The sequence below is a fragment of the Melospiza georgiana genome, chromosome 6 (genome assembly GCF_028018845.1).
Source record: "Melospiza georgiana isolate bMelGeo1 chromosome 6, bMelGeo1.pri, whole genome shotgun sequence".
Lineage (NCBI taxonomy): Eukaryota > Metazoa > Chordata > Aves > Passeriformes > Passerellidae > Melospiza > Melospiza georgiana.
Window position 1 is genome coordinate 58,939,365 of NC_080435.1, and position 18,797 is coordinate 58,958,161.

The following is an 18,797-nucleotide window of genomic DNA, read 5'->3' on the forward strand; positions in this document are numbered from 1 at the left end:
CACCTGTTTCATGTCAAATTTCTACAGGCTGGATTTTTAAGCTTACAAGGAATGAAACACATGAGAGGCTGAGCTGCTGCTCTAACACAGGCAAATACCTGGTGAGCAGCCTAAAATGATAGACCCCAGCATCCTGCTTCCCTCACTTTCATTCTTAATTCATGTTGATTAACAAAACCCCACAAGGAGAAGGGTGTGGTGTGGAGGGTAAAGATATCTGGTCTGTGCTTGGGATGTGTTCCTTGAGCAAAATGTGTGTTCAGGGCTGAATCCATTCATTTCTGATACATCAGGACTTACCCTCTGCCCCTTTCTCAGCTCTGCTGCCCTTACACTGCCCTGTGTGTGATCAGCATCACAATCTAGAGCCAGGAGGTGTTGGAAGAACTAAATAAAGCTCTGCACACCCCTGGTTAGAAAACAGGGTCACAAGGGATAACAGTGGGTCCTGCTGAGAGCAGGATGCCATCAGTAATCCCAGCAGCAGCCTGTGAACACAGACACAGCCAGAGCTGAAGGTGCTCCAGTTCCTGAATCCCAGATAAATCAAAGAAATGCTCCAAAGCAAACAAACCAGCTGAACAGGGGCACTCAGCTGCAGAGATCTGAGACAGAACAAAAGCTTTATCTCCTGATTCTGCCAAAAGCAGGATGCAGACAGGTACTGTGCCTCAGGGCTGTGCCAGGGGCTCTGTGAGCAGTGACTGGGGCTGTGGGACACTGCTGTGACAGCAGGGGACAGGATGTGGCAGGGCAGCACAGCCCAGCTCCACATTGCTGTGCTCCAGCAGGAACTCTGCCCGTTGCTAATTGTGCTGCTCCATCTGGTGCCAATCAGGATCTCTGCTGGAACACTGGGCCCAGTTAGCAGCAGCTCTCCTCAAGGCTGGGGACCAGATGGACAGAGCCCAGAGAAAGGAAGGGAAAAGGATCACAGCTCTCTTCTCAACTGGTTTATTCACTTTACAAAAGACAAAGGATGAGGGCAGAAATTACAGCCATCTTTGAGTAAGGACTGCTGCAAAAAAAGATAATTACATTTTCTGTGACCATATGGAAGACAAGGGAGGGTAAATTAGATGTAGGAAACAGCTCCAACTTTCCAGCTGCTGCAAGAGAGCAAAGAACTAGAACTGCTTGAGGAGCTCATGACACTCCTTGCCTTGGAAGTTTTAAATCAGAGTAAACATTTGCCTCCTTGTGAGTGGGAGCTGAAATGGGGGCTCTCTATAAGCCCCTTCTACATCACATCCATGGCTCTGTATTTCCAGACAGCTCAGGGCCCAGTGTGGCACCAACCTGATTTAGAAACTCACCACACCACTTGCATAGTTCTTAAAAACCATTTCTGGCCACTATCTAAAGGAACAGCCAGCAGCCCAGGACAAGCTTCTGTGGCAAATTTCATATGAGTCAAAAGGTCTTAAATGTGAAGAGTAAAAGTAATAAATGTGCTTGGACCCAGACAAGGCAGGGTGTTCCAAACCAGTACTGCTTCAGTTACAGAGCAGGTCTGATTTAAATTGATTCTGTCCTAGGAAATACAATTACCTACTCCCTGCTCAGCATCTGCCTGCAGTGTGACCATGGTCCTGCTGAGAAAACACAGTTATGTGCTAAGACTGCTGGTAGTGAACAGGATAAATGAGCCACTGGAAACTGGACCTGGACCTGTTTTCAAGGTAACCTGTAATGTTACAAACCAGCTGTCCAGGTCTGCTCCAGCCTGTAGTGAGGTTAAAGAAATAAATACTTCTAGCTGGATTTCCACCCACCCCCCATCATGAAGCTCTCACTGCATTTGTGAGAGGTTAGAAGAGGAAGACTGGTTAGGGAGGTGGAGAGAGGTTGAAAGTAACAACATATATATATATGTATACAGATATATATATCATATATATGGATACTGGAAGAAGGAGATGAAATCATAGCATTTGTTCTTAAAATTTCCTCTGTCCCCTAATTATATACATTTACTTCTTCCATCAATAAAGTCACCCACACTATCAATATGTCAGAGCACACACTGGTTTATATAAAATTCTTTTTACCAAAACAAGTAGTTAGGTAAAAATTGTCCCTTAGTTAAAGTATGGCTGATAACTTGCTGCACATAAGGAAGATCAGTGAGAGTCATATAACAAATGCTAGAACTGAACTCAGTCCAATATAAAAATGGCCAGAATAAAAAAAAAATTATATAAATAGTCCTATATACACTTTGGTTGCCACTCTGGGGTTGGCAACACTACAAGAGGCCATAACCTGACTGGCAGTGCAGGTCACCTGTCCACGGGAAAAAAAAAGGAAAAATAAATCAGAATGCACCAAAAATAGTTAATGAGCAGAACTGTGGTAATGATAAGAATTATGCTGCTTTTCTTTAAGGTGGAGAATTGCAGCAAGTGGCTCACCAGCCACAAGGGTGTCTTGTATTCCAGCAGCAAGAAACCAGTCCCCACCTTGCTGCCTGCTGCAGGCTCTGGCCAGCACCTCCTCTGTGCCAAGGACACTCATCAGCCTGGCACTGCCACCCTGTGAGTAACACCTGACCTGCAGCACACAGGGCAGAGTGCCACACACAGAGGAAAAAGACAAAGCAGCAAGAGGCCCAGGTGAGAAAGCAGAGCCTAGAAGAGGGGCAGCTGCAGGAGCTGAGAGGAGTAGACGGGGTAGCCCAGGGGCGGGTCGGCCGCCTGCACGGTCAGGTTGCGCAGCAGCGCCGGGTGTGCCTGGATGCTGTAGCGCTCCTCGTCGTCGTTGGTGGCGTAGAGCAGCTCCCAGGACAGGTTGGCCCACTGGCCCCTCACAGCTTCTGCATTGAGCTTTCCCACCTGGACCAGCAGCTCCTGCAGAGTGAGGACTCGCCCTGTGTAAATTCCCTGCAAGAGCAAACAGATCAGGATGTCCAGGACATTGAGAAGAGATGAGAGCGTTTTGGTTACGGAGCTCTGAGTGAAGCTTTGGGGCTGTGTGGTGTTTTTAGGGTTTTCAGGATGAAGGAGGAACTGAATTTGACTCTATGTTTTTAGACGGTTAATTAATATAATATAAAATCATAAAATAATAAAAGAATGTTAAACTATACTAAAGAATAGAGAAAGTATCTTGTTAAGCCTTCTGTAAGTATCCTAACTAAAAACTCCTGATTGACTCCTCAGAGTCCCACACAGCCTGATGGTGATTGGTCAGTAAGTAAAAACAATTCACATGAAACCAATCAAACAACCACCTGTTGGATAAACAATTTCTAAACCACATTCTAAAGCAGCAAAACACAGGAGAAGCAAAATGAGGTAATTGTTGTTTTCATTTTTCTCTGAGGCTTCTCAGCTTCCTAGGAGAAAATCCTGGGCAAAGGGATTTTTCAAAAAAACGTGACAGCAACAGCGCTGCACTCTATGAACATTTTAAACACAGCAAAGTATAAACCAGTCCCCTCAGTTCAATTCCTCCACTGGAATATAATCAGGAAATATTGCTGCATCTGAAGAACAGTGCAGTGGGGTTTTCAACAACAGCAGTGCCAGTTCCTCTTTAGTACAAACCATCTTGCAGAGCCTTCATGTTTTCAAACACAATTATGAGGGGAATAAAGAACAGTAAAAAAGAAACCCAAACTTTGAGTAATTTTTCTCCTTACCATGCTTGGGTCGTGCCCCAGAGAGAACAGGTATGGCTTTTCCTGCAGAACTGCCTGCTGCCACTCCAGGTCTGACACCAGCCCGATGTACCAATCGCTTTCGTATCCCTCCAGGTAATTCACCAGCTCTCTGAAGTTCTCCACTGGGCCCAGGCTGGCTTTGTCCAGCATAAGTTTAAAGGTGTATCTGAAAGGTGCAGAACATCACACAGTGTGGCAAAGGCAGGAGGGAGAAAGCTCTTCAGGCCACAGAGGGTGGAGAGGCTCCACCAACTCTGCCAGTCACTGCTTGCCAGCTGAGTCCCTGCCAGTCAGTCTGGTTGTGCTTTTAGCTCACCCACATGTAAAACACATCAGCTTAAACACCTCATTCACCTCCAACACATCCCCAGTGCCTGATAATGGTTACTGCCAAACATCTAAATCCAGCACATCTGTTGAGAGCTGGGGTCAGTGAAAACAGGTTGTTTTTCCCCAGTTAACACAGCAGATTGGAGGCAGCTGCTGTGGAGAAGAAAGAAGAACCTCCATACCACAGGCTTCACTGCCTGGAGTCACGGGCAGTATTTATATAGGAAAAACCGACTAATAAATTAAAACGATATGGGTTTAACAAACCATTAATGAAATGGCACTTCTCTATATAAATTTCTGATCTCAGGAAATTGGGGTTTTTTTACCTGAATGCTTTTAATGCCAGCTGGAAGAGCTCTGGTTTGCCTGTGAGCCAGTCCAAGCCAGCAGACCAGGGGATGCCACCCGTGTATGCCCTGAAGACGTGGCGAGGGGCAGGCACGGCGTTATCCAGCCCAAACAGACCAAAGCAGCACGACAGCACCCCCAGGATGTACAGCTCCTTCAGAGCTTGATCTTCCATCAGCTCTGTGAGCAAACTGGAAGGCTTCTCTTGCAGATGAAAAAAGTCCAGCTGGCTCAGAACAAAGTGGTACCATTCCTCAGGAAACCTCTGCCTCATTTCACTGACTTTGGAAGAAGGCACTGGTGCTGTTCTCCATTCTTCAGGGATGCTCAGCAGCTCTGAGTAAGAGCAACTGAATTCTACACGAGGCAAAACTTCTGGCTGCTTCCCTTTGTCCACAGCAGGCAGCCCAAGCACCACAGTCCTGTTTAATTTGTCTTCTGGTGACATTTCTTGTAGGAAATCTTGGCTCTGTGTTTCTATGGACCCTGGAATAGACAGGTGCACTTTGGGTGTCAGTCCCAAGTGCCCAGCATCTTTTCTGTCTCTTGTTCTGCTACTGGGTTCAAAATCAAAAATGTCACTATCATCAGTCCAGTCCTCCACTGTATCAACACTAAAGCTGTCTTCTTCCCTCAGAGCTCTGCATCCTTTCACTGCTCCACTGTGCTGATTTTCTGGAAATGATTCTTGTTTGTTCCTGTTGGCACTGCCTGGGCTTTCCCACGTCTTGGATTTTTTATAACAATACTGGACAAGCATCCACACAAGCACTTTCACAAAATCATCTTTCAGGTGCTTTAAATTCTCATGGGAATCAATTATTCCAGATAACACATTCCTGGCATCAGAATACAGCCTCACAGGAACCACAGTACAGGGAGTCAGGATGTGCCCAAAATGGGGATTGGGAGACAGAATCCTTGTGTGCTCCTGATGTTCAAAGGCCATTTCAAAAATTTCATCCACTCTGTGAGCTTCAGCAGCATGGCAGGATGTTTCCTGCAGTTCTAGCCCCTAAAGCACACATGAAAACCTGTTAGTCTTCACCAGGACATAACTTTAAATGCCAGCATTTTGCCTGCAACAGAATTATTCTGAATAAAATGATTGTCAGTATTTCCACAACTGAATCTACAAATCTATCCAGAGATAATAGCAATAACAAAGCACTCACTGCAGTATTAGGCACAGATCAATGTCTTAAATAAATCTTTGCTTGATGCAAATCTTATTAGCTAGCTTATTAAAGATATTCTGTCACAAGCTAAATGATAAAAAAATTTCACATCTGCTACTCATGTAAATTGCAAGGCTAATTAGTACAACACTCATCTTAGAAAATTAAATGTAAATCAGTTACACTGTTGAAATGTTACACAGCAAAATGTTTGCATGATTTCCAAACATCAACATCTCAGTGCTCAGCATGCAATTACCTTAATGTTCACACCACAGTATGTGAAGCCTTTTTCCAGCACCAAAATCCACATCAGCCTGTCCTGAAAGCGGCACAAGTAATGAGACCCAGGCAGAGAGAGACCTGGGCAAGAAAAGAAACCAAACAAAAAATGCATATTACCTTTTCTACATGCCAAGGAAAGGATTCAACAGCAAACACGAAATATTTCTGCATCAGCAGAAATAACTGGCACCTTAGAAATGACTAGCACCTTAAAATCTTGGAAAAACTGGCTGAAATTGCAGCTTTGAGAAAGCTGTGGAAAGTTGGAAAACCTCACACAACTGCAGGACTGCATTATTCACACCAGACCAGGGTTAAACAACTCCACCCTCAATTCCCTTTGCAGAGATGACTTTCATGATTAAAGATCATTTTTGGCTGCATTTCCAACCACAGAGTTCCCACTGGAGTGTTCTCTGGAGACCTGAAGTCCTCCTTACTGAGAATACATTACAGAATCATTCTATAGCACAGGAGTTTCCTAATGGCCCAATTTGCTGTGGAGTGGGAAGTTTATTTGTTATCAGAGAAATAAAAATATAACTAAACTGGAATTTGAAAATCAGGTCCTGAAGAACAGCAAATTAGTACTCAAAAAAAAAAACAAAACCCAACCCAAACTTTTTCACAAAAGAAAAAGTCACAAAAAAAGCAATGCCAAATTTCCTAAGAACTGATGGTTATTCTGTATTTGAACTATAGCTGAAAGTCAATCCCCATAACACAATGGTTCTATTCTTAAGCATGACATTTGCTGCCAGTTTATGACCTGCTTCTGCTGTCACTCATGTCTGGTGACCACTCACTTGCAGAACATTTTAGTTTTAAAATGCTGTAAGGTGAAATCAGTGAAACCAACCATTAAGCAGTAGTTAAAATTTAAGTAACCTTTTCTATCCCACTGAGCTAATGAAGTGCATTTTCTTGCTAACATTTTGCAAAGACTTTAATTCCTTTCTTGCTAGCAGTTAAAACTACTAAAACTCCTTTACACAGAAAAAACTCTGGGTTTAAATTAGTGACACACAAAGTGGCATCACTTCCTTTTGAACTCATCTGAGAACACCACAGTTTTTCTTGCTTCAAGACATTCATTCACAGATTTTCCCATTAAAGAAGAGACTTTTTACCCCTCAAGACTAGTGTTTTAAATTATTTATTCTAAGGCATACATGCCACCACAGTCATGATGGCAATGGGGGGAAAAAACCCTATTAAAATATGTATATATATAAAATATAGATAGATATAAAAGATAGATAACATATATATATGACAGATAGCTACATATTATTATAATAAATATATCTATTGTAAATAGAAAACAGTAGACAAACTGAAGTATCCTTTTTTAGAGAAAAAAGACTTTTTGGTTTTATTGAGTATCTCTCTCTAACCAGTCATGCAAGTGCAGCACATATTTCCCAGTAAAGCACCTGGATATTTTCTTCAGAAAAGCTTGATTAAGGTTAACTTCAAATATTAGGCCACTTTTTCCAGCCATAAGCCATTTTCTAAGAGGCTTATGTAAATATTTGCCTCTTGTCTGAGGGCTACAATCTTTTGATTATTTAGGTTATACAAAGGCTCTTTCTCAAGAAAATGACCTTGCAATTTTAAAACAGTTACTCTGTCTCCAGCTGGGAAAAAGACTGGGCCTTTCTTCACCTCTGTCTCTGTAATTCTGTGAAAACCCCACCACAAGGCCTTCACCAGGCTGTAAACCCACAAATTCTGTGAAAATCCCACCACAATGCCTTTACCAGGCTGTAAACCCACAAGTGCTGCTACAGTCCCACCCCAAGTGCCTGCACAAGATAAGATATTAAATCTTATCAATGGGTTTGTTCTTATCTGTTTACTGCTACTTAGGCTACATCATGTATTTCACCATAACCAATTAACACAGCCAAATTAGCAAAGTCACCTTCTGGATGCTGAGTAATGGGATGGATGCAGAGACAGACAGACCTACAGACAGCAGTCTGACACACATCCTTCTCTATGCTGTCTGGCTGAAGAACCCAATTTACTGCCTCCAGCTGGGTGGGATCAATGCATTCCATCCTTTTTATTCAGTACAGAAAGATTAGGATTGATACTGTTTCACCACCATTTAGTCTCTGCTTAAAGGTAACAAAAGATTTCTTTTTTTACAGGATTGTAACAAGCAGACATTGCAGAATCATTAGCTGGAAAAGATCATCAAGCCCAGCCTTTGACTGAACAGCACCATGTCCATGAAACCATTTCACAAAACTGCTACATCTCCCTGTTTCTTGAATGCTCCCAGGGATGGGGACACCACCACTTCCCTGGGGAGCCTGTGCCAATGCTTAACCATTTGTCCAGGGAAGAAATTTTCCCCAATGTCCAACCTGAACCTCCCCTGCTGCAACTTGTAGCTCTTCTATTCTTTTCTATTCTTCCCCTTTGTCCTATTGTTGGTTGTACAAGAATAAAAGTAACCAGTTTTTCCTGAGCAATCTCTGAATATCAGATTTAACCCAGCTGTGAAACTTGGTTTTCAACCACTGATTCTTCTCCCTTTGGAGGGATCCGATCCCAAGGGGTTTGGGGCACTGGGAGGGATCTGATCCAAACAATTTTGGGACCTTGGGAAGGATCTGATCCCAAGGGGTTTAGGGCCTTGGGAGGGATCCCATCTCAAGGGTTTTGGGGCCTTGGGAGGGTTCCAATCCCAAGGGTTTTGGGGCCTTGGGAGGGATATGATCCCAAGGTTTTTGGGGCACTGGGAGGGATCTGATCCTGAGAGCTTTAGGGCATTAGGATGGATCTGGTCCCAAGGGTTTTGGGGAGTTGGGAGGGATCTGATCCCCAAGGGTTTTAGGGCATTGGAAAGGACCTGATCCCAAGGGGTTTGGGGCATTTGGAAGGATCTGATCCCAAGGGTTTTAGGGCCTTGGGAGGAATCGGATCTCAAGGGTTTTAAGGCCTTGGGAGGGATCCGATCTCAAGGGTTTTAGGGCATTGGGAGGGACCCGATCCCAAGGGGTTTTGGGGCATTGGGAAGGATCTGATTCCAAGGGTTTTAGGGCATTGGGAGGGATATGATCCCAAGGGTTTTAGGGCATTGGGAGGGATCTGATCCCAAGGGGTTTGAGGCATTGGGAGGGACCTGATCCCCAGTGTTTTAGGGTGTTGGGAGGGATCTGATCCCAAGGAGTCTGGGGTCTTGGGAGGGTCCTGATCCCAAGGGTTTTGGAGCGTTGGGATGGATCCGATCCCAAGGGGTTAGGGGCACTGGGATGGATCCAATCCCAAGGGTTTTAAGGCATTGGGGGGGATCCGATCCCAAGGGTTTTAGGGTGTTGGGACAGACCCCATCCCAAGGTTTTGGCTGGCAAACCACATTTCCTGCACTATTTATCTGCATTGCTGCCGAGCGCTCCCCGTACGCACCCAGGCCGCCGGCGGCCAGCGCAGCCTGCAGCGCCGCGGCCAGGCCGGGCACCAGCTGCCGGTAGTAGACGGTGTCGGGGCAGACGCAGGCGGCGCCGCCCGCGGGGCCCGGCCAGCTGCGCAGCGGCCGCGGGAAGCCCACCAGGAACACGGGCAGTGTGAAGAGCGGCAGCAGGGGCGACGAGAGCAGCGCCGACACGGCCACCAGGGCCAGCAGCACGGGGAAGAAGGCGACGTTGAGCGCGATCAGGGCGGCGCTGGACCTGCGGCGCTGCTTCTTCTCCGTCCACGAGGTCAGCAGGATGGCCATGGCAAAGTGCAGCTTGGACAGGAACTGCAGCAGCCGATCCCGCAGGAGACCGACCTGCAGCACATGGGCCGGAAGAACAGGGTTTGTAGCCTGTAGCACACTCAGCACAGATACAGTAACTTAAAGAAAATAAAACATGGCTATCATTGGTGTGAGAATATATCTTAGTACAGGAGGATGGCCATGGCAAAGTGCAGCTTGGACAGGAACTGCAGCAGCCCATCCCACAGGAGACCGACCTGCAGCACATGGGCAGGAAGAACAGGGTTTGTAGCCTGTAGCACACTCAGCATAGCTACAGTAATTTTATGAAAATGAAGCATGGCTAACATTCCTTGGTGTGAGAATATATCTTAGTACAGTTTTTAGCTTCTGTCTGCTGGGTTCTGGCCCCTGTTGTAATTCTCCAACAGAAACAGATACTTCAGAAAACAATTATCTGCTTAATTTTACAATATGACCATTACCTGTTGGGGAAGGTGAAACAGGAAAGCCTTATAAATATGATTGTCTGGCAAAAGATTTTGAGAATATGGAAACTATAAGCAAGATTGAAATGAAAGCAAGCTTTGAGATACCTGAACAACTGGAAAACAATGGTGTGGCCAGCTGAAGGTGATCCCCTTTTGATGGAACAACACCCTCTGCTTGCAGACAGGTCCAAGGGTCAGAGCAGACCCTGCCAGCTTGGCAGAAGGGGCCCAAAGAGGAGTTTTTAGGGTTTAAAATGTAACACAGTATGGTAATGTAGTGATTCTTATAGGCTGTATGCAAATTCTATAGGATTTGTATATTGTACTAGACTGGTTAGTGAGAATTAAAATATGCAACACAGAAGAAGATTTATGGTATTGTAGCGGGAACCTCACTCCCTTACCCTTTTTATTCTCTTACCTTTTTTACTCCCTTACTCTCTCACCCTCTCATCCTCTCTCCCCCTCTCTTCTCTCAGGCTGCTCTGAGCTGTGGCTGGCAGCTCCAAGCAGGGCCCTGCACCCAGGCCCTTTGCAATGAACCCCAAATCCCAGCAGGGCCCTGCACCCAGGCCCTTTGCAATGAACCCCAAATCCCAGCAGGGCCCTGCACCCAGGCCCTTTGCAATGAACCCCAAATCCCAGCAGGGCCCTGCACCCAGGCCCTTTGCAATAAACCCCAAATCCCAGCAGGGCCCTGCCCCCAGGCCCTTTGCAATAAACCACAAGTTCCACGAACTGGCTGCAGAGATCTCTCATCTCCGACCCTCCCACTCCCCCCATGCTCCTACAATTACCAGCAAGAGTTTGATTCCTGTATCAATGCTCCTGTTCCACCAGAGGTCTGGATCAACCACCATCATTTGTGCTGCTGACACAACCACCATGTCCAGTAAGGCATTTTCTGTATTTTGCCAGACCTAGAATAGAGATATGTTAGAAATACATTAAAAAACGTATCTATTTATCTCTGCTTTCATGACCTGGAATATTTCTTCCAGGTCACCTTGGTTTTCAAGTCATGTAGAAGAGCATTTCTAAGGCTAACATATTTCAAATTCAAATTACCATCCTGAACATCCTTGTGAATCCAATGGAAACAGACACGGAATGCAGGTTTTGTAGGGAATGGTCAAGTGACAGGAATGCTATCATAGCAAAGGGAGACACTGCAATTGAAACAAAAGCATCACTGACCTTCCAAAACTGTAACAAAAGCAAACAGAGGTAAGCAGTCTTATTTCAGGATGGAAATCCCAGCAAAAAAGAGAAAGCTTCCCCTCATCAACACAAACTCCTCTTTGTATTACACTCCAACAATACTGAACAATTTATTTGCACTAATGGCCTTGGACAACAAACATTTACATCAATGCTTAGTTCTTACTTGCTATTAGTTCCTTTATCCTTTATTTGTTTCTCCGAGAGAATACTCAAATAAGTGAAAATAAACATGGAATAGCAGTCATCAATGTATTTCCCCAAACTAATGGTTCTTTATGAAGTTAAATAATTTAAATCCATTTTTATTCCCTCAAAGTAGATGCATTTGTCTCTAACCTACCAGAATGGAGGCTCTCCCCTTTACCAGCAAGCTCTAAGAACCAAATACTTGGTCAGCTTGAAGACTTTCAACGCATTTTGTTTCCAAGTACATATTTTTAAAAGTTGGTACTGCAGTTGTAACTAAAATCCTTTAAAAGGCCCTGCTTTCTCAGCTGGGCTTTTAAAAGGCTCAATTTTTTAGGTTCACCCCTATAAAAGAAATAAATCAAATCACTTCCAAATGTAATCACTTTCAAATACGCTGGACCAGTAACTTTGACCTCAATACACAATTTAACAAGACATCAACAAGTATTTCCAGCCACTTGGTTTCCCTTGGTTCACTCCCAGAATCTTGCACATAGAGCAATTCTAGAGTTTCAATCTCCCTACAAGCATCATCTAACAAACAACAGACAGTGGTGTATTCCTACCTAGTGTTAGTAAAATCCTCCTGACAACACCAACTTTCATTAGCCTTCTTTGCTTCTCCATGAACACAGCCACAGTCCTGACATCCTTTGGGTAAAAGGGGTTTCTGAAGACTCCAAACAAGTAAACTCTCTGAATCTCTCTAAGAATCCACATCATTACAAGTAACAGGATCAGAATGTAACTTGCTATGGCCTGGGGTCTGCCTTGGGAAGATGATGAGGAGCCTGCAAATTGATGCAGCAGACTCACTTCTGTGAGAGCAAATGCCAACACAGTCACATAGAAAATAAATTCCCTCCACCCAAATTGTAATCTAAGAGCCCTGTGAGCATTCTTAGCTTTGCTGGAGGCTAAATGGCTGATCATGGTGTGTTTGAAGGCAAACCCAATCTCACTTAGGTTAAGACTCAGTATGAACCCAAATCCAGTCATGAAGAGGATCACACCGAGGGGGCTGGGAATGAAATACGATGCTATTGCTGTTCCAGCAGAAATGAGAAACATTACTAACAACCTGTGAAGGAGAAAATAAAGAAGATTTGCTTGAAAAGAAAAAGGTTATAAACAACACTGATGTATTTTACAATTGTAGAAACATTTACTTGGTGTTACTTGACATAGGTGAACCTCCTAGTCCAAACTCCAACAGTTGTTCCATTCCCCAGAGAAAAAGTGCATCAAGTGGGGGCAGAATTCCCATGGCCCACAAGAATGGCAGAAAAAGAAACAGGATGTGCAAAATCTGGTTTGTCTGCTCTAGAATGGGTGTGTTGACAGCAAACCTGGATAAAAGAAGAAATGCATTTGAATTCTGTGAAAGGAAAAATAACTTCAGTGTGGGAAGACTTCCTGTTTAATTACTACAGCAAATCCCAAAGTAAAAACCTTACACATTCAACCTATAAAACCTAATGAGTATCTTTTAAAAGGAAAAATAAGCACATATATTTATGCTTGGGACAGTAACACATTAATTAGAACACAGACTAAATTTTCATTTAAAAGTTTTGAAGCCTTCAGATGAATACAGTGAGGCAATTATCCCAATTATTTTTGCTACTGCTGTGATAATACACTGAAAAAATACTTGTGCAAAAAATAAACATCTACAGGCTCCAAGGCCTCAACTGTTTAACAAAAAATTATAAAGTATTTTTTCAGAGACACAAAAGTAAAATTTTATGCAATTTCAAGGCCCAAGTAGAAGAATTGTCATGTTGCCTGTACACCTACAGATAATACTGTATATTCCTAAAGAGGATTTTTTCTACATAAAATGTTAAAATTTTCCAGCAAAATCACAAAGATCATTATTAGAAATTTGCATAAATTCTAACCTAGATGTAGTTTACCAACTAAAGGTGGTAGACTGCCAAGATATTTGGTTTCCCTCTCCATTTTAATAAGTAAGCAAGCCTCACAGGAATTTTATCAGGAATTTTGACAAGGTCTTAATCTTCTCCTCAGGAAATTGAATAGAAGGATTTGGAGTCCAAGACCACATGTGTAATTCTCATACTTCACCTGAGGTGGCAATTAGGGTAAATCATTAACAAGGACATCTCCCAGTGCAAAACCAGCAAATTCAAACATGCTTTTTTAAATGTATCTGGTGTAACCTACCCATAAAATATTACATGTGACAAAGTGCTATAAATATCACCTGACAGGGAGAAAGAATGCAGAAAATAAATCTAAAAGCATCTTGTTTTAGGAGCCTGAAACTACAAATACTTCAGCTAAGACACTCATCTGAAAAACAGAAATGTGACTCTCCTAATTTGTAGACTGACACAGCTCTTTTGTATTGGAAAAGCATTTAAAAATCCAAATTCCAAATCTGTATCAAAAAGCCACAGCATTATTCCCATTTGCATATCCATTCATCAAAACCAAATTCAAGGGTTTTTGGTTTTTTTTTTTTGCCTGTTGTATAAAATCCTCTGCTATCACTTTACAGAGCTTAAATTAGAAAGTATTGCAGGATGAAATCTGGACATAAATCCTGTAATCCTGAAGCTTGCAGTGTTTAGATTTATGATTCCAGGTCAGGAACATGTGTTTTCAAAGCACATCCTTTAAAAGGATATATTTGCAAATGCTCCAATACAAAAATATGAAAAATGACATGGTAGAAAGTAGTTTTAACCTATCTCTTACAAACTGCTCTTCCTAGTTCACATGGAATGCTATGGAAATTTAAGAGCCTTTTATACACAGCATAGAACCTCAATTTTTACCATAAATGCATCAATTTTCTTCCTTTGAAGTTACTATAGTTGATTAGAATCTCAAAATAAATTTCCCTCAGAAGAATAATTTAACCTTTCCCACCAAAAATACACAGAATGACCATCCCTTTAAGTGGCTGAATGCATTATTACATTTACCTGTGTGCAAGATCCACTGCAATGAAGACAAAAATGTAGAAAGGTCTCATCAGAGCAGTGATTTCATAAGTATCCAGTGCTTGGAAAGTGGCTGTTTCAGTGGCTGTGTTTATGATTAATGAATACTCTCCTATACATATGGTCACCCATCCAAACACAAAGATCACAACAGTCCCTCCAATGTTGCTGTATAACAAGGTTATTCTGTTTGGCAGCAAATACCAAGTTCCCAGCCCACACAACACCCCTGCCAGGAGGGAATGGAATACAGTGTTGATTATGTACTTCTTGCCAGGAATAATAAATTTTACTGTCTCTGAACCTACACAGCTGGAAAATTCAAACTCGTCTTCATCTGTCAGGGTATTCTGAATTTGCATTCTTTCTACTGTCACTGTTTTCTGCTTTGCATAGAGGTTTGTCATCTGAAGAGCAAGGGCAGTAACAAACATGAGTCCTCCTGACAGGGCTGCTGTGCACAAGTCCTGCATCACCCCCAGCTGGTACAGGAGTGTCCCCACTCCTCCCCAGAGCCATGGGGTCAGGAAAAGGATGATCTGGTTCACATAGATGTAGGGAGGGGCACAGTAGCCTAATTTGAACCTGGGACCTCCCAGCAGGGTCTGAGGGAAGCGCTTCAGGAAGAACTCCTGCTTGTAGTCATTGAGCAGGGGGACATCTGGCCCCATCCTGTGGCTCAGCAGGGCTGGCTGGGGATCATCTTTCCTGTAGGAAGGAAAACATGGACACATTACTGATTGTGGAACTCAGAACCCAGGGAATTCTTGTGTCTTCTTTTTATTTGCCAAGCTACAGTGGAATTCTGACATGTTGCTGTTAGAATTCTCAGAATACAATAAGCAAACATCTATTTAAAAATGTGAACACATTCTTTTCATCTGAAGGTTGCAAATAAAAACATATAACCTGTTCTTGGGAGATGACAAAACCAACCCACCTCCCCATCAGAATACCTTTCTAAAACTGACATTCTTCCCACTCAATCTGATTGCAATCACACTTTGGCACAGACCTCCAATTCCAAATCCTATCAAGGATCTCTGTGTACTGAGTCTGTGATTTCAGTGAACAGCCACACAATGCAAGGACTCAGGCACAGAGAGCAAAAAAAGAAAATTAAAACTTTATGCAATCAAGCTTTTTCTACATAAATAAGTTAAAGTATTACAAATTGTTTTCCACACCAGCATTGCTACCATCCTCCCTACACAGCCCTGCTGCAGGATATGATCTCAGTGTAAACTAAAATAAGCAGTTCACTTTCTGCTTCCTAAAACTTATACATTAAAAAAAAAAAAATCAAACACAATACTTGTGAGTTGTAGCAAAATTAGGATATATTCTTCATGGTGCCAATGGAAAAAGCTGAAAGAAAGGAAAAAAAGATACCTGTAGACATTTACAGCGACCCATCAAACAAAATAGATTTGAATGCTCATTCAGAGAGGATCAGGCAATGTAGAAACAATGAATGTAAAGTGATAACTATGATATTCAAATATATTCTAGGCTACTAATCATGAAAGCAAGAATCTGTGAGTGACAGGTAGAAATACTCAAGCTAAGAAATAGGGTGAAAAAAACAGCACACAAAAAAGCAGTGCCAATGTCATTAATAGTAACTCTATAAAATAGATTGTGTGCATTAGGAGATGTGCAAGGACAGAAATTCTGACTTTCTTCCCCTGGAGCTGTACAATCTGATGGATACCCATTGCCATCACTGGTGAGACATTAAAAATTAAACATTTGGCTGTCACAGAGTCCTCAAACTACTGTGATCCCTTTTTGCTACAATACCAAACCTTTCTGAGCCCTTCTGAGAACAATTCACCCCATTTATTTAAACAGGTCTCAGTCACTTGAATGTTGATACATGCTGATCATTGGGGAATGAAGTTGCAAACAGTGAAAATGAGATTTTATGCATTATCATGACTGAAAATTCACATGCTACATCCACTAAGTCAATATACTCCATCATGGGAAGCAGGACCCCACAGGCTCTGTAACTATTCTTTATGTAGGTTGTGGATTTTTTTGTTTTTTTTTTTTTTTTTAAATAAAATATTGAAAAAACAGGTTTTTTGGTCCTACTATTTTAAGCCACTGAAAGTTTCTCAAATGTAAGAAGGCAGCAGTCAGTCCTACTGGAACTAATGGAAAAGACACATGTTGACAATGGACAGGGGAATTCATCCCAGTCAGCTCAGGAATTTGAGAATGTAACAGCGACACACCCAACTAAAAACAAATTTCAAATGTAATTATAAAATATCACAATTGAATCACTCTTTAGAAAAATAAGCTCTGTTTAGAGGGTGCATGGGCTTGGAGCTTAAATTGCTGGGATAGTTACATGCAGCAGAAGATTTACAGGCATGGAAATGACAGAAGCTGAGTTGAAAAAGAAAATATAGAACTGATAGGTGCAGAGTTTTCCTTGAAAAACAGTTTTTGGGCAGCTGTGTTTTTCTGCCCTGAGAAGGGCTATTTTTGCTTCAAGTTCCAGTCTGCATTTGTGTTTGTCAGTTTATATTGCTAACCAAACGTTAACAAAACACTCCCCTTACAGTTTCTGTGTAAACAATAGGCATCTTTGTGTGAGACACAAGAATCTACGCACATAAACAATATAGTTCTACTTGGCTCTGCTCCAAAACGAGCCATAAAAAGAGGTGAATTTATTTACTGAAGCTCGCTGACTATGGAAACTCTTCCCTCTGCTGTTCTGCTGGCTTCCAGCTACTCAGGGAGCAATCGCGACTTCAAAGAGGGGCTCATCCCTGTCTTATTCCTGGGCAAAGCCTTAGCAACAAGGCTGCACACATTTGTGAGTGTTTACAGGACCTGGCTTCAATGCACATTCCTGACATACAGGCCCGGCCCCACTTTGACAGCTTGCCTGGATACCCAAACAAGCCCTAACACAACAGTCCGTCATCACCGGGGGGATCTGTGCCACTTGGATGCTATCACAGCAAGGATGGAAAAAGGGCTTTAACACCATAAAGCCACTTCACAAGTTTCCCCTGCAATAACCTCGTTATTACAAAGGGAAAAAAAAAACAAACCGTGCCACAAATTCAGGCAGGAATTCACAGGAGGGCACGAATTTTTGTCTAAATGAACACCATTCTCCACGTGGGCTGATGGTGGATCAGCCGAGTTTGGTTTGCTTTTATTTTTAGAAGATTACAGAGTTTGTGTACAGCTGTCTGCCACCTGAGCAGCTGAAACACATAGGGCTTAAAAATCCTTACCTCGGTGGTCTTACAGGTGTTTAAGGGTAGGGGTTACAAAGCACCTGCTAGCCAAGCTGGGGATGGTAAAGGAGGTGGAGCGGAGGCTGTGGCATCCCACAAAATCCAGACGTTCCCACACACCGGGTTAAGGATTCCCCGGAGGAACATCCATGGCTGAAGACCCCAGTTTGCTGCAGGCCAGCTTCCAGCCAGGAGGATCAGGCTGCGAGCCCTTGCTCAGCAGTGCTGACTCCATTCCCCAGGGGACACAGCATTTAGGACCGCACGTCCCATCCAGGTATGGGATGAGCATCCCGGGATCACCTTCGGGAAGGGTCGCCGGCCGCCTCCCCCCGCGGCACCGCTGCCCCTGACCAGAGGGCTTCCCACCGGGGCCACCACGCTTCCCACCCACCCAGCTCCCCTCACCTCCTCTGCAGGCTCTGAATAAAAACACCCAACACCCAGCGAGTACAAAAACACCTCTGCGGTCTGCGGAGGGGAAGGGCCGGGGGGCAAATCCGCAAGGATGGCACCTACCTGGGGCCCGGGCTCGGAGCGGGCAGGGGGCGGCAGGGCACGGGGCCGAGCCGGCGCTGGGAGATAGAGGAGGAGGATGGCGGAGCGCTGCCGTTCTCTGCCCGCCCCTTTTTCCCGCCCCTCAGCGGCCGCCGCCATTTTGCCCGCCTGAGGGAGGCGGTGGGGACGCGCTGCCTGCGGGAAATGGCTCCGGCCCGTCCCGGCCCCGCTCCCGGCGCTGCTCCCGGCAGGGTCGGTACTGGAGCGCTGCGGGGCCGCGGTGCTCCCGCTCCCTCACGGGTGAGGGCGGCATCCCAGAACGGATCCGGGTGGAAAAGACCTCTGGCATCATCGAGCCCAGTCCATGGCCAGACCACTGCACTGAGTGCCCCGCCAGTCTCTAAGAGCCCGGCCGTGGCTCCGCCGCTTCCCTGGCCGGCCCATTCCGATGTCTGATCTTTCTTCCTGGATAAAATTCCTCTAATGTCCAATTTACCTCCCCTAGTACATCTTCAGACTATGTCCTCTCATCCTGCCCCTTGTTCCTAGGAAGCAGATCCCGATCCCCACCTGGCTTCACCCTCCCGTCAGGGAGTTAAAGAGAGCGAGAAGGTCCCCAGCATTCTGA

The 18,797-nt window shown here is 44.1% G+C and overlaps 1 protein-coding gene across 3 annotated transcripts; it reads right to left on the reverse strand.

The window, feature by feature from the left end:
• Window positions 1–942: 942 nt before the first annotated feature.
• On the reverse strand, window positions 943–18,234 carry PCNX4 (pecanex 4). Of its 3 annotated transcripts, XM_058025617.1 has the most exons (11): window positions 18,191–18,234; window positions 14,385–15,110; window positions 12,597–12,776; window positions 11,994–12,508; window positions 11,083–11,183; window positions 10,812–10,934; window positions 9,232–9,595; window positions 5,783–5,886; window positions 4,324–5,360; window positions 3,644–3,830; window positions 943–2,882 (listed from the first exon to the last, which is right to left on the reverse strand). In XM_058025617.1, the coding sequence occupies exons 2-11, from the start codon at window positions 15,071–15,073 to the stop codon at window positions 2,631–2,633; spliced, it is 3,552 nt and encodes a 1,183-aa protein (XP_057881600.1). In that variant the 5' UTR covers window positions 15,074–15,110; window positions 18,191–18,234; the 3' UTR covers window positions 943–2,630. The 3 variants fall into 3 exon arrangements, with proteins under 3 accessions (XP_057881600.1, XP_057881601.1, XP_057881598.1); XM_058025618.1 differs by lacking the exon at window positions 18,191–18,234 and having other exon boundaries at window positions 14,988–16,392; XM_058025615.1 differs by lacking the exon at window positions 18,191–18,234 and having other exon boundaries at window positions 14,385–16,392.
• Between the last annotated feature and the right edge of the window lie 563 nt (window positions 18,235–18,797).

Coding starts and splice junctions, on each gene's coding strand:
- PCNX4 (XM_058025615.1), bottom strand. CDS start 15,136: ATGTGTCCATGTTTTCCTTCCTACAGGAAAGATGATCCCCAGCCAGCC. Junction 12,777..14,384: donor GCAGTGGATCTTGCACACAG/GTAAATGTAATA, acceptor TCTTTTATCCAG/GTTTGCTGTCAACACACCCA. Junction 2,883..3,643: donor TGGGGCACGACCCAAGCATG/GTAAGGAGAAAA, acceptor TTGCTCTTGCAG/GGAATTTACACAGGGCGAGT.